This window comes from Bombina bombina, chromosome 4 (assembly GCF_027579735.1).
Source record: "Bombina bombina isolate aBomBom1 chromosome 4, aBomBom1.pri, whole genome shotgun sequence".
In the NCBI taxonomy this organism is placed as follows: Eukaryota; Metazoa; Chordata; class Amphibia; order Anura; family Bombinatoridae; genus Bombina; species Bombina bombina.
Genome location: NC_069502.1, coordinates 336,679,936 through 336,692,791, shown reverse-complemented (window position 1 = coordinate 336,692,791; position 12,856 = coordinate 336,679,936). Strand labels below are relative to the sequence as shown.

The following is a 12,856-nucleotide window of genomic DNA, read 5'->3' as shown; positions in this document are numbered from 1 at the left end:
CAAATTGAATTTTTTTAAAAAGGGGGAAAATATTGGCACTTTAACGGTTATCTCTGTTTGGGACATTAAATACATTTAATCCTATTATAGGTTAATAGGATAATGTGAGACAGTTTGTGCAGGCACTGGGGACAAGATAAAAAAATTTGTTGATAAGGCTCAGTTAGTGTTTTGTCTCTGGTGTGTTCCGGACAGGGTGGATGACATCGGTAGTGTGTTTTACTTTTGGGGGGCTTTAATTTTGACAAGGAAGTTAATGATGGCTGGGAATTTTCAGTTTTCTGAGGCAGCAAGTGTTTTGCATGCTTTTCCGGATCACTTCCTGTGCGTGCCGGAATGGTAAAGTAATTTCGTTGCAGCTCTGCATTTTCAGAAGACTGTGAGCGATAGCCTGTTAGCCGGTTGGAGTAGCTCTGGATTGAGTATTGATCATTAACAGGACAGGTAGGCACCTCAGCAGAGCTTGCTGAAGTCTAGAGGCTGTTTGGGTTTTTATAGAGCCGCTGCTCTGCTGTTAAAAAATAAGTTAGTTTAAAATTTAAAGGGGCATTAACTTTTTATTTTTTTTTTTTTTATTTTTTTATTTTTTTTTAACAATAAATTTCAAAGTTAAATAAAAGTGTTTTATTTTTTTGTTTGTTCATTTATTGGGTAAAGATGGACCAAGAGGCCCTGCAAAATGTTACTTGTAGTTTGTGTTTGGATGCTAATGTGGAACCACCATTGCATTACAGGGATAGACATTTTGATTCTGAGCCATCATTATCTAAGGCAGATGCTGTTCAGGGGTCTCCTGTAAAAGATATGCCGCAGCTTTCTCCTCAAGTGTCCCAAACCTTATCGTCTGCACATGCAGTGCCCTGCGATTCCTCTCGCACTCAGGTTGGAGTTACCTTGCAAGACATTGCTACCCACATATCCTCTGCCGTAACTGATGCGCCGTCTGCCTTTCCCATGTTGCAGGGAAAGCGCAAGAGAAAATATAAAGTATCAGTGAGTAAGGTTTCTGACACAGTCGTGGCTATTCCGAATGTTTCCTCCCAGAAGTCTGAGGAAGATACTTCAGTAGCATCTGAGGGTGAAATCTCAGACAGTGTAATTCCTTCTTCTGATGCTGAAGTTGTATTCTTCAGGTTTAAGCTAGAACACCTCCATTACTTAAGTAAGGAGGTTTTGGCCACCTTGGATGACTCCGACACGACTGTCGTAGTCAATCCTAAGAAGTCTAGTAAGCTAAACAAATACATTGACTTTCCTTCCGCGGTGGATGTTTTTCCTGTAGACCGGGCTACAGAGATTATTGCACAGGAATGGGAGAGCTGGTATCCCTCTTCTCTATCCCCAATTTTTAAGATGTTTACAATAGCTGACTCTATCAAGGAGTCTTGGCAAACGGTCCCCAAGGTGGAAGGGGCATTTTCCACCTTGGCTAAGAAAACCAAATTCCCATAGAGGATAGCTGTTCTTTTAAGGATCCTATGGATAAGAAGTTGGAAGGGTTACTTATAAAGATGTATGTACACCAGGTTTTTACAATGGCAACCTGCGGTGTGTATTGCTACTGTCACCAGCGCGGCAGCTTACTGGTTTGATGTGTTGTCTGAATCTATTCAGACCGATACTCCCCTTGAAGAGATCCAGGACAGGATCAAGGCTCTTAAGTTGGCTAATTCCTTTATCACAGATGCTTCCCTACAAGTCATTTTAAATTGGGAGCAAAGATTTCTGGCTTTGATGTTCTGACCCGCAGAGCCTTATGGTTGAAGTCCTGGTCTGTGGATGTGTCATCTAAGTCTAAGCTTTTGGTGATTCCCTACAAGGGTAAGACCTTGTTTGGGCCGGGCTTGGCCGAAATAATTAAGGATATTACGGGAGGAAAGGGACACTTCCTCCCTCAGGATAAGAGGAATAAACAGGACGTCAGAGTAATTTGCGTTCCTTTCGAAACTTTAAAGCTAAGTCTTCCCCTCCCTCTTCCAAATGGGAACAGTCCAAGTCTTCCTGGAAGCCCAATCAGTCTTGGCAAAAGTGGAAGCAATCTAAGAAGCTTGTTAGTGACTCAGTCAGTATGAAGGGTCTGCCCCCTGATCCGGGAGAAAATCTTGTTGGGGGCAGACTTTCTCTCTTCGCTCAAGAGAACAGGAACAGGGTCTGGGATTCTACTCCAATCTGTTTGTGGTTCCCAAAAAAAGGGAACTTTCAGACCAATTTTAGATCTCAGGAGTGTAAACAAGTTTCTCAGTACCATCCTTCAAGATGGAAATGATTCGTTCCATTCTTCACTTGGTACAAGAGTCAATTCATGACAACAGTGGGTTTAAACGATGTGTACCTGCACATTCCCCCTTGCCTGTGACAAAGATTTACTACAAGATATGGTTTAAATATCTGTATTGGTGTGAATCAGGAGGCTACTCTTGGTGTACAGTTCGGATTCCAAGTATTTTATCTTTTCTCCAGGAGGGTATGGAGAAAGGGTTATCTGCTAGTACTTCGAAGGGTCAAATTTCTTCCTTGTCTATATTGTTGCACAAACGTCTGGCGGATGTGCCAGATGTCCGATCCTTCTGTCAGGCCCTGGTTAGAATCAGGCCTGTGTTCAAGCATGAACCTTGTTCTTAGAGTTCCTCAGCAGGCTCCGTTGGAGCCTATGCATTCCTTAGATATTAAGATGTTATCTTGGAAAGTTTTGTTTCTGGTTGCAATTTCTTCTGCTCAGAGAGTTTCTGAACTCTCGGCGTTTGTGTGAATCCCCTTATCTTTCACTCTAAGGTGGTTCTGCATACTAAATTTGGTTTCCTGCCCAAGGTTGTTTTGGTCAAGAATATTAATCAGCAAATCGTTGTACCTGCTATGTACGTTCCTTCCTAAAGTGTTTTCGAATAGGAATATTAACCAAGAAATCGTTCCTCCTTTGTGTCCTAACCCATCTTCTCATAAAGAGTTTGTTGCACAACCTGGATGTGGTGCGTGCGTTGAAATGCTATTTGCAGGCGACTAAGGATTTTTGCCTGTCCTCTGCCTTGTTTGTCGTTTTCTTTGGGAAACGCAAGGGTCAGAAAGCTACTGCTACGTCTTTCTGTGGCTGATTAGTATAATCTGTTTGGCCTATGAAACTGATGGACAGCAGCCTCCTGAGAGAATCGCAGCTCATTCCACGAGCTCCGTTTCCTCCTGGGCATTCAAAAATGAAGCTTCTGTGGAACAGATTTGCAAGGCTGCAACTTGGTCCTCTCTACACACTTTTTCAAAAGGCTTCTTTTGGGAGAAAGGTTCTTCAAGCAGTGGTGCCTTCTGTTTAGGTTCCCTGTCTTGTCCCTCCCTGATCATCCGTATCCTCTAGCTTAGGTATTGATTCCCAATAGTAATTACTGATGATCCATGGACTCACCGTGTCATTAGAAAGAAAACAAAATTTATGCTTACCTGATAAATTTATTTCTTGACACGGTGAGTCCACGGCCCAGCCTATTTTGTTCAGACCGTCTTTTTGCTTTGTAAACCTCTGCACCTTGTGTTACTTCCTTTCTCTCCTTTTTCTTCGGTCGAATAACTGGGGTTTGAGGGAAGGGAGGTGATACTGAACAGCTTTGCTGTGGTGCTCTTTGACTCCTCCTGCTGGCCAGGAGTGATATTCCCAATAGTAATTACTGATGATCCGTGGACTCGCCGTGTCAAAGAAATACATTTATCAGGTAAGCATAAATTTCGTTTTTGTGGACGCATTCCTTGTGAATAAATGTTACGTGCACAATCAAATTTTTTTTCCTTCTCATAACATACAGCAGAGTTAAAGGGACAGGAAACCCCAAAAATTTATTTCATGATTTGGATAGAACATACAAATTTAAACAACTTTTCAATTTAATTCTGTTCTCAAACTTGCTTTATTTTCTTGTTATCCTTTGCTGAAGGAACAGCATTGCACTATTGGCAGCTAGCTGAACACATCTAGAAAGCCAATAACAAGAAACAAATGTGTGCAGGTACCAATCAGCAACTAGCTCCCACTAGCGTAGGAAATATGCGTATACTTTTTCAGCAAGGAATACAAAGAGAACGAAGCATATTTAAAAATAGAAGTTAATTTAAGTTTCTTAAAATTACACAATCTATCTGAATCATGCAAGTGTAATTTGACTTTTCTATCCTATTAGAGACCTAAAACACGATTTATTTATTTTTTTCTTTCTTTTAATATTCAGATAGAGCATGCAATTTTAAACAACATTCCAATATATTCTATTTTTGTTTTCTTTCTATTGACATGGTGAGTCCACGGATCATCATTATTACTATCCCTTCCCTCCAACCCCAGTCATTCTCTTTGCCTACGTTAAGAGCAAGGAGGTGGTAAAGTTTAGGTGTTTGGAAGAAGATTCTTCAAGCAAGATTTTGTTTGAGCAGTACACGTTTGTTCTGCTTTGTCCTGGGGTGTAGCCATAGCCCATGTCAGTCTCTTCAGTAGAGCAGTGGTAGCTTTCAAGCAAAGGGAACTTGTGGGGTACAATCCTCACTGTGCCTCCCATGTATTTAATGCTGCCCTAACATTAAAAGCCTGAGTAATATAAGCCTGGAGGGGTTGCTCAAACAGATGTATGTACACCAGGGTTTACCATGGCAACCTGCGGTGCGGCGGCATACTGGTTTGATGCGTTGTCTGATTCTATTCAGACACTCCCCTTGAAGAGATCCAGGCCCTTAAGCTGGCCAATTCCTTTATTACGGATGCTTCCCTACAGGTTATCAAGCTGGGAGCAAAAATTTCGGGGTTTGTCGTACTGGCCCGCAGAGCCTTATGGTTGAAATCCTGGTCTGCGGATGTATCATCTAAGTCTAAGCTTTTGGCGATTCCTTACAAGGGTAAGACCTTGTTTGGGCCGGGATTGGCTGAAATTATTTCCGACATTACGGGAGGAAAGGGTCATTTCCTCCCTCAGGATAAGAGAAATAAGCAGAAGGAACGTCAGAGTAATTTTCGTTCCTTTCGAAACTTCAAGGGTAATCCTTCCTCTCCCTCTACAATGCAGGAACAGTCCATGCCTTCCTGGAGGTCCAACCAATCTTGGAACAAGGGGAAGCGTGTTAGTGACTCAAGGTCAGCATGAAGGGTCTGCCCCCGATCCAGGACTGGATCTTGTGGGGGGCAGACTTTCCTTCTTTGCTCAGGCGTGGGTTCAGGATCCTTGGGCGGTGGACATAGTGTCCCAGGGATACAAACTTGAGTTCAAGGGGCAGGTTTCTGCTCTCAAGATTACCTGTAGACCAGATAAAAAGAGAGGTGTTCTTACACTGTGTCGGGGACCTCTCCGTCCTGGGAGTGATAGTTCCTGTTCCAATGCAGGAGCAGGGTCTGGGATTTTATCCAATCTGTTCGTGGTTCCCAAAAAAGAGGGAACTTTCAGACCAATTTTAGATCTCAAACAGGAGTACCGTCCTTCAAGATGGAAACTATTTGTTCCATTCTTCCCTTGTTTCAAGAGGGGTCAATTCATGACAACAGTAGATTTAAAGGATGTGTACCTGCATGTTCCCATACGCAGGGATCATCGCAAGTTTCTGAGGTTCGCATTTCTAGACCAACACTTCCAGTTTGTGGCTCATTCCGTTTGCCTGTATCCACCTCAGACCTCTGCAGTTATGCATGCTCAGACAATGGAACGGGGATTATGCAGATCTGTCTCTGTGATTACATCTGGATCAGGCAACGAGATTCTCTTCTTTGGTGGTTGTCTCAGGAACACCTCTCCCCGGGAACCTGCTTCCGCAGACCCACCTGGGTGATTATGACAACGGACGCCAGCCTGCTGGGATGGGGAGCAGTCTGGGCTCTCTAAAGACTCGGGAGGAGTCTGTTCTCCCCATAAACATTCTAGAGCTGAGGGCAATCTTCAATGCTCTTCTAGCCTGGCCTCAGTTAGCTTTAGCCTGGTTTATCAGATTCCAGTCGGACAACATGACTTCAGTGGTTTACATCAACCATCAAGGAGGAACTCTGAGTTCCTTGGCCATGATAGAGGTAGCCAACATTATTCAGTGGGCGGAGACCCACAACTGTTTATCTGCAATCCACATTCCAGGAGTGAACCATTGGGAAGCGGATTTTCTGAGCAGACAGACCTTTCACCGGGGGGTGTGGGAACTCCTATCCAAAAGTGTTTGTCCAGCTTGATTCTCAAGTGGGGACAGTCGGGACTGGATCTCATGGCATCTCGTCAGAATGCCAAGCTCCCGAAGTATGGGTCCAGATCAAGGGATCCTCCGGCTGTACTGATAGATTCTCTAGCGGTCCCTTGAAATTTCAGTCTAGCATACCTATTTCCTCCGTTCGCTCTCCTTTCTCGGGTCATTGCTCGAATCAAACAGGACCGGCGTGGCCTCGCAGGATCTGGTAACAGACCTAGTGGGGGATGTCATCTCTCCCACCTTGGAGAATTTCACTGAGGAAGGACCTTCTACTGCAAGGGCCCTTCCTTTACCCAAATCTAGTTTCTCTGAAGCTGACTGCTTGGAGATTGAAAGCTTAATTTTATCTAAACGTGGTTCTTCTGAGTCGGTCATTGAGACCATGATTCAGGCTCGTAAGCCTGTGACTAGAAAGATTGACCATAAGATATGGCGTAAATATCTGCATTGGTTTGAATCCAGAGGCTACTCTTGGAGTAGAGTTCGGATTCCTAGGATTTTGTTCTTTCTTCGGGAGGGTCTGGAGAAGGGTTTATCTGCAAGTACCTTGAAGGGTCAAATATGCCTTGTCTATTTTGTTGCATAAATGTCTGGCGGACTTACCAGACGTGCAATCTTTTTGTCAGGCCTGTGTTCAAACCTGTTACTCATCCCTGGAGTCTTAACCTTGTTCTTAAAGTTCTTCAACAGGCTCCGTTTGAGCCTATGCATTCCTTAGATATTAAGTTATTATATTGGAAAGTTTTGTTTCTTGTTGCAATTTCTTCTGCCCGTAGTGTCTCAGAACTTTCAGCGTTGCAGTGTGATTCCCCTTATCTTATTTTTCATTCTGATAAGGTAGTCCTGCGTACTAAGTTAGGGTTTCTTCCTACGATAGTTTCAGATAGGAACATTAATCAATAGATTGTTGTTTCTGCTGCACAACCTAGATGTGGTGCGTGCGTTGAAATATTGTTTACAGGCGACTAAGGATTTTCTTCAGTCTTCGGCTCTGTTTGTGGTTTTCTCTGGGAAACATTAGGGTCAGGAAGCTACGGCTACTTCTTTCTTTGTGGCTGAAGAGTATAATTCGCTTGGCCTATGAAACTGCTGGACAGCAGCCTCCTGAGAGAGTCATGGCTCATTCTACAAGGGCTGTTTCCTCTTCCTGGACATTCAAAAATGAAGCTTCTGGGGAACAGATTTGCAAGGCTGCAACTTTGTCCTCTCTACACACACTATAAATTTGATACTTTTGCCTCGGTTGAGGCTTTCTTTGGGAGAAAGGTTATTCAAGCAGTGGTGCCTTCTGTTTAGGTTCCCTGTCTTGTCCCTCCTTTTATCATCTGTGTCCTCTAGCTTGGGTATTGATTCCCAATAGTAATTAGATGATCCCTGGACTTGCCGTGTCATTAGAAAGAAAACAAAATTTATGGTTACCTGATAAATTTATTTATTTCTTCACACAGTGAGTCCACGGCCTGCCCTGTTTAAGACAGGTGTTTGTCGTATTATAAACCTCAGGCACCTCTGCACCTTGTTGCTTCCTTTCTCTCCTTTTACTTTGGTCGAATGACTGGGGTTGGAGGGAAGGGAGGTGATATTTAACAGCTTTGCTGTGGTGCTCTTTGCCTCCTATTGCTGGCCAGGAGTGATATTCCCAATAGTAATTATATGATCCGTGGACTCACCATGTCAAGAAATTAAATAAATTTATCAGGTAAGCATAAATTTTGTTTTCTTTTGTATACTTTGTTTAAAAGTATACCTAGGTAGGCTCAGAAGCTGCTGATTGGTGGCTGAACAAATTTTGACTCTTCTCATTGGTTTTCAACTAGCTCCCAATAGCATATTACTGCTCCTCCAACAGAGAACCAAAATAATTAAGAACTTCAGACAATAGAATTAAATTGGAAAAATGTTTAAAAGTATATGCTCTATCTGAATCATGAAATAAAAAGTTAGTTTTTCATGTCCCTTTAATAGAAAAGGAAAAAAATCAAGTGCATTTCTATCTGTGTATATAATTGGCATTTGCTGGATATTTATGCTCTGAATGTTTTATGTTTTTCAGGAATTACATGAATGATTGTCTCCGAACCAATGTGTTTGTGCGATTTGAAGCAGAAACTGTTGCATGTGCTTGTATTTATCTTGCAGCTCGGGCTTTGCAGGTAAATTACACTTTCATAAAGGTAACTGTAATTGCATTGTTTTATTCAGGCTTTTGTGGCCTGCTGGTAATTTAGATAAAGCCACAATAAGAGGGTACGGTCTTGTGGTTAGCTGTTTTAGTCATGTTAAAGGGACAGTGTACTGTACAATTCTTTTTACCTTTTTAAAGGGACACTAAACACAAATTGTAAACTACATGTACATGATTATAAATCTTCATATATAAGAATAATTTTGCAATGAAAACTGCAGCTTTATTTTGTCAAATTAGTATATTGTTTTTGTTTGTTGTTTTCACTGATTTATCTGTCCCCCAGAACAAAATAACCCCTGCTAATCAATCGCAAACTACTATTCAGATTTAACACAAACTCTGTTTGCACATGTGCAGACTGAAGTTAGCCTTCACTCTTCTTGTATTACCTTAAGATTATTTAGCACTGATTCAACTTGGTTACTATTTCATAGACTGATAGGCAAATCTTCATTATTGGTGCAAAACTGAAAATCCACCTTTTTAAAAGCATGCGACACAATAGAAGCTGAGGGGAGTAAACATAAGCTCACCTAAATTGCCTTAAAGGTACAGTCTACACCATAATTTTTATTGTTTAAAAGATAGATAATCCCTTTATTACCCATTCCCCAGTTTTGCATAACTAACACAGTTATAATACACGTTTTACCTCTATGATTATCTTGTATCTAAGCCTCTGCAAATTGTTTAAAATGACATGCCCTATCTGAATCATGAAAGTTTATTTTGGCCTAGACTGTCCCTTTAAAGTATTAACCCAAGCCTCCCTGGGAGAAAGTGAAACTAAAGGCTGCAAAATAATGACTCTACTGTATATTGCAATTATGTTTCGCTTGCGATAATGAAACATTTTATGCAGCGTTGAAATGTTGAGTTTAATATTTCTAATTACTTTTTATATCGGCTGCCGAGTTTAAAATGTATGAGAGATTGCTCCTTTACGACGATTTTTTTTATTTGAAATATCTAGTTTTGTTCTTTAAAACCACAGCCCATCTAAATTGGTTGAGCTTGCAGGGAAATCTGATTATCTTTTATCACTTTCTGTACACTCGCATGCTTCTTTATATTAGTAACAATAATACCTGTTATCAGCGCCGCAAGTCTGTTAAGTTCTAGGATGTGCGCTATACAAGTATCTATTATTATTATTATTATTATTATTATTATTATTATTATTATTATTATTATTATATTATCTCTATAAACCGAAGCCCAATACGCAGAACAAAACTACTACTAGGAGTGTAATTCCTTCTGCTGGCTATGTTTACACAGGTTTTATTTGACCTAATACTTAAGTATAGACACTTTTAGAATAGGTAGGGATACCAGAGAGAAAAATCAGCTATTTCAAATGTCGAAATAAAGTAAAATTAGAAACAAAAGAAAGTTGAGAAAAAGTTTCAGGTAAACTCCCTTTTCCTTCTTAATATGAAGAGTCCATGGCTTCATTCCTTACTTTTGGGACATACTGAACCTGGCCACCAGGAAGAGACAGACACCCCAGCCAAAGGCTTAAATACCCCCCCCACTTCCCTCATCCCCCAGCCATTCTTTGCCTTTCGTCACAGGAGGTTGGCAGAAAAGTGTCAGAAGATACGGAGTAGTTCCTTATGGAGGGATGCTATCCTTCCCAGGGGTCATCTACTATCTTATTGATCTATCTGATACCAGATTATCCGCTGATGAAGACACCTCTGATACTTCAGAGGATGCTCTTTCTGGGTTGGAAAATGACTTCAAAATCTAGACTTCTTTCCCTCCCATTTAAGGGAAAGATTCTTTTTGGTCCAGGCCTCTGGACTCAATCATCTCCACGTTTACTGGGGGCAAAGGTGCCTTTTTACCGTAGGATAAGAAAAAGCCTAAGGGACAAGGTCCATATTTTTGTTCCTTTCTTTTGGATAAATCCCAACGTCCGCAACCCTCTGCAAGGCCTGAGCAATCCAAGGGAACTTGGAAGCTTACTCAGTCCTGGAATAAATCCAAGCAGAGGAAGAAGTCTGCATGAAGGGGCCGTCCCCGATCCGAGACTGGATCTGGTAGGGGGCAGACTCATTCTTTTCAGAAGCTTGGTTTGGGGACGTGCAAGACCCATTGGTCCTGGAGGTCATCGCTCAGGGATACAGGATAGGTTTCACGTCTCATCCTCCCAGGGGCAGATTCCTCTTATCAAACCTGTCTTCAAGGCCAGAAAAGAGGACTTTCTAGGGTTCGTGAGGGATCTCTCCATGGGGGTCATTGTAACGGTACCGCCAGCAGAGAGAAGTCTGGGTTACTACTCGAACCTCTTTGTGGTCCCAAAGAAGGAGGGTACTTTTCGCCCGATTCTAGACCTAAAGGGCTTAAATTCCTATCTGTCCCCCCCGTTCAAGATGGAGACAATAAGGTCCATTCTGCCCTTAGTTCAGGAAGGACAGTTCATGACCACGATAGACCTGAAGGATGCATACCTTCACGTCCCTATACACAAGGATCATGTCAAGTTCCTAAGATTTGCTTTCCTGGACCAGCACTTTCAGTTTATTTGAAAAAATGAGGGTGTAATACACTCCAATGTGTAATCACACCCTTAGGGGGCGCCTCCTATAGCATACACAATGCAAGATCATATAATCACACAACACAAATATTAAACTATACTCCTACACATTAGAAGGAACATTAAAATATACCAAAATCAGTCCAAGAATGGGTGGTAATAATAATGTCCCAAAGTATGTGTCCAAAAACAATAGGCAGATCTCAGTCGCAGGATGGTCTTCCTGATGGGTGGGTAACTGGAAAAAGAGAGAAAACAGAGGCGCCAAACATGGCCTAATACAGCCAAAAAACTAATTATTCAATCCACACAAATAACAATTGGATTCTCACAAAGGGGGCGCACCTTTTGGTGCTATTGGGACAGACTGGAGCCTCTCAGTGGTCCAGCTCACTGGTACACATAGGTTGTAGATCGGGACCCTTGATGATGGTTGTTACCAGGTTCCTGAATGGACACAAAATGTACAAACCATAGCCCAGTAACGTTTAGACGGGACAAAGGTAAAATGAGCAATCTTACTTACAAGATCTAGAGCACCTGCAGGTGCACTCACAGCAAACTGGAACCAAACAGTCGCCCAGTAGACTGATACCTCCAGATAAAGACAGGATATCCTTATAATCCCAATATAAAGATTACCAGCATTCAAGTTGTGAAAAAAACCTCCATTAAGGAAAGCAAGTGTGTAAATTTAAAATCTTTATTAAAATGCGACGCGTTTCTCAGCTATTACAAGCTGTTTCATCAGGCTAAAAATATTTAGCCTGATGAAACAGCTTGTAATAGCTGAGAAACGCGTCGCATTATTCTAGTTCTCATATTCCCAGTACAAGGTTGGAATTCCTGGGTACGATAATAGACTCCATATCCATGAGGCTATTTCTTACAGACCAGAGACGTTACAAGCTAAATTCCAATTGTCTTTCCCTCCAGACCTCCTTAAGGCCCTCTGTGGCTCTGTGTATGGAGGTAATTGGTCTCACGGTGTCCTGCATGGACATCATTCCTTTTTGCCAGATTCCATCTCAGACCTCTTCAGCTGTGCATGCTTATACAGTGGAACGGCGATCATTCGGATCTGTCTCAACAGATTTCTCTGTACAACCGGTCGAGAGAATCGCTCTCCTGGTGGCTTTGTCCAGATCACCTGTCCCAAGAGACATCTTTCTTGAGACCATCCTGGTAAATTTGTGACTACGGACACAAGTCTCAGGATGGGGAGCTGTTTGGGGTGCCAGGAAGGCACAGGGCCTGTGGACTCTATATAGGAATCTCTCCTCCTGATCAACATTTTGTAACTTTGAGCGATCTTCAATGCTCTGAAGGCTTGGCCTCTTCTGGGTTTGTCAGTTTATCAAATTCCAATCAGACCACATAACCTCGGTGGCTTACATCAACCATCAGGGGGGAACGAGGAGCTCCCTCGCAATGAGGGAAGTATCTCGAACTCTGGAATGGGCGGAGGCCCACATCTGCTCGCTGTCAGCGATCCACATTCTGGGTGTGGACAACTGGGAAGCGGATTTTCTCAGCAGACAATCTTTTTATCCGGGGGAATGGTCTCTCCATCCCGAGGTGTTTGTGGAGATTTGCAACAGATTGGGGACGCCGGAGATAGATCTCATGGCATTACGGCTCAATTCAAAGCTTCCACAGCTATGGGTCGTGGTCCAGGGATCCTCATGTGGAGCTAATAGATGCATTAGCAGTGCCTTGGAGGTTCAGTCTGATCTAAATTTTTCCGCCGTTACCACTTCTCCCTCCTGTAGTGGCCCGCATCAAACAGGAGCAAGCTTCAGTGATTCCAATTGCTCCATCGTGGCCGTGGAGGATGTGGTTCGCTGATCTGGTGGGGATATCCTAATCTCCATGGAGGTTACCTTGTCACAGGGATCTGCTGGTACAAGGTCCTTTTGTTCATCAAAATTTAG

At 42.4% G+C, this 12,856-nt stretch overlaps 1 protein-coding gene across 2 annotated transcripts in view; it reads left to right on the top strand.

The window, feature by feature from the left end:
* The window catches only part of CCNL1 (cyclin L1), an 83,400-nt gene that overhangs the window by 31,649 nt on the left and 38,895 nt on the right, over nt 1-12,856 (top strand). For both annotated transcript variants that reach the window (XM_053710084.1, XM_053710083.1), the window contains one exon: nt 8,240-8,339. In XM_053710084.1, the coding sequence (XP_053566059.1) occupies nt 8,240-8,339 (100 nt within the window). The remainder of the gene's footprint in view (nt 1-8,239; nt 8,340-12,856) is intronic.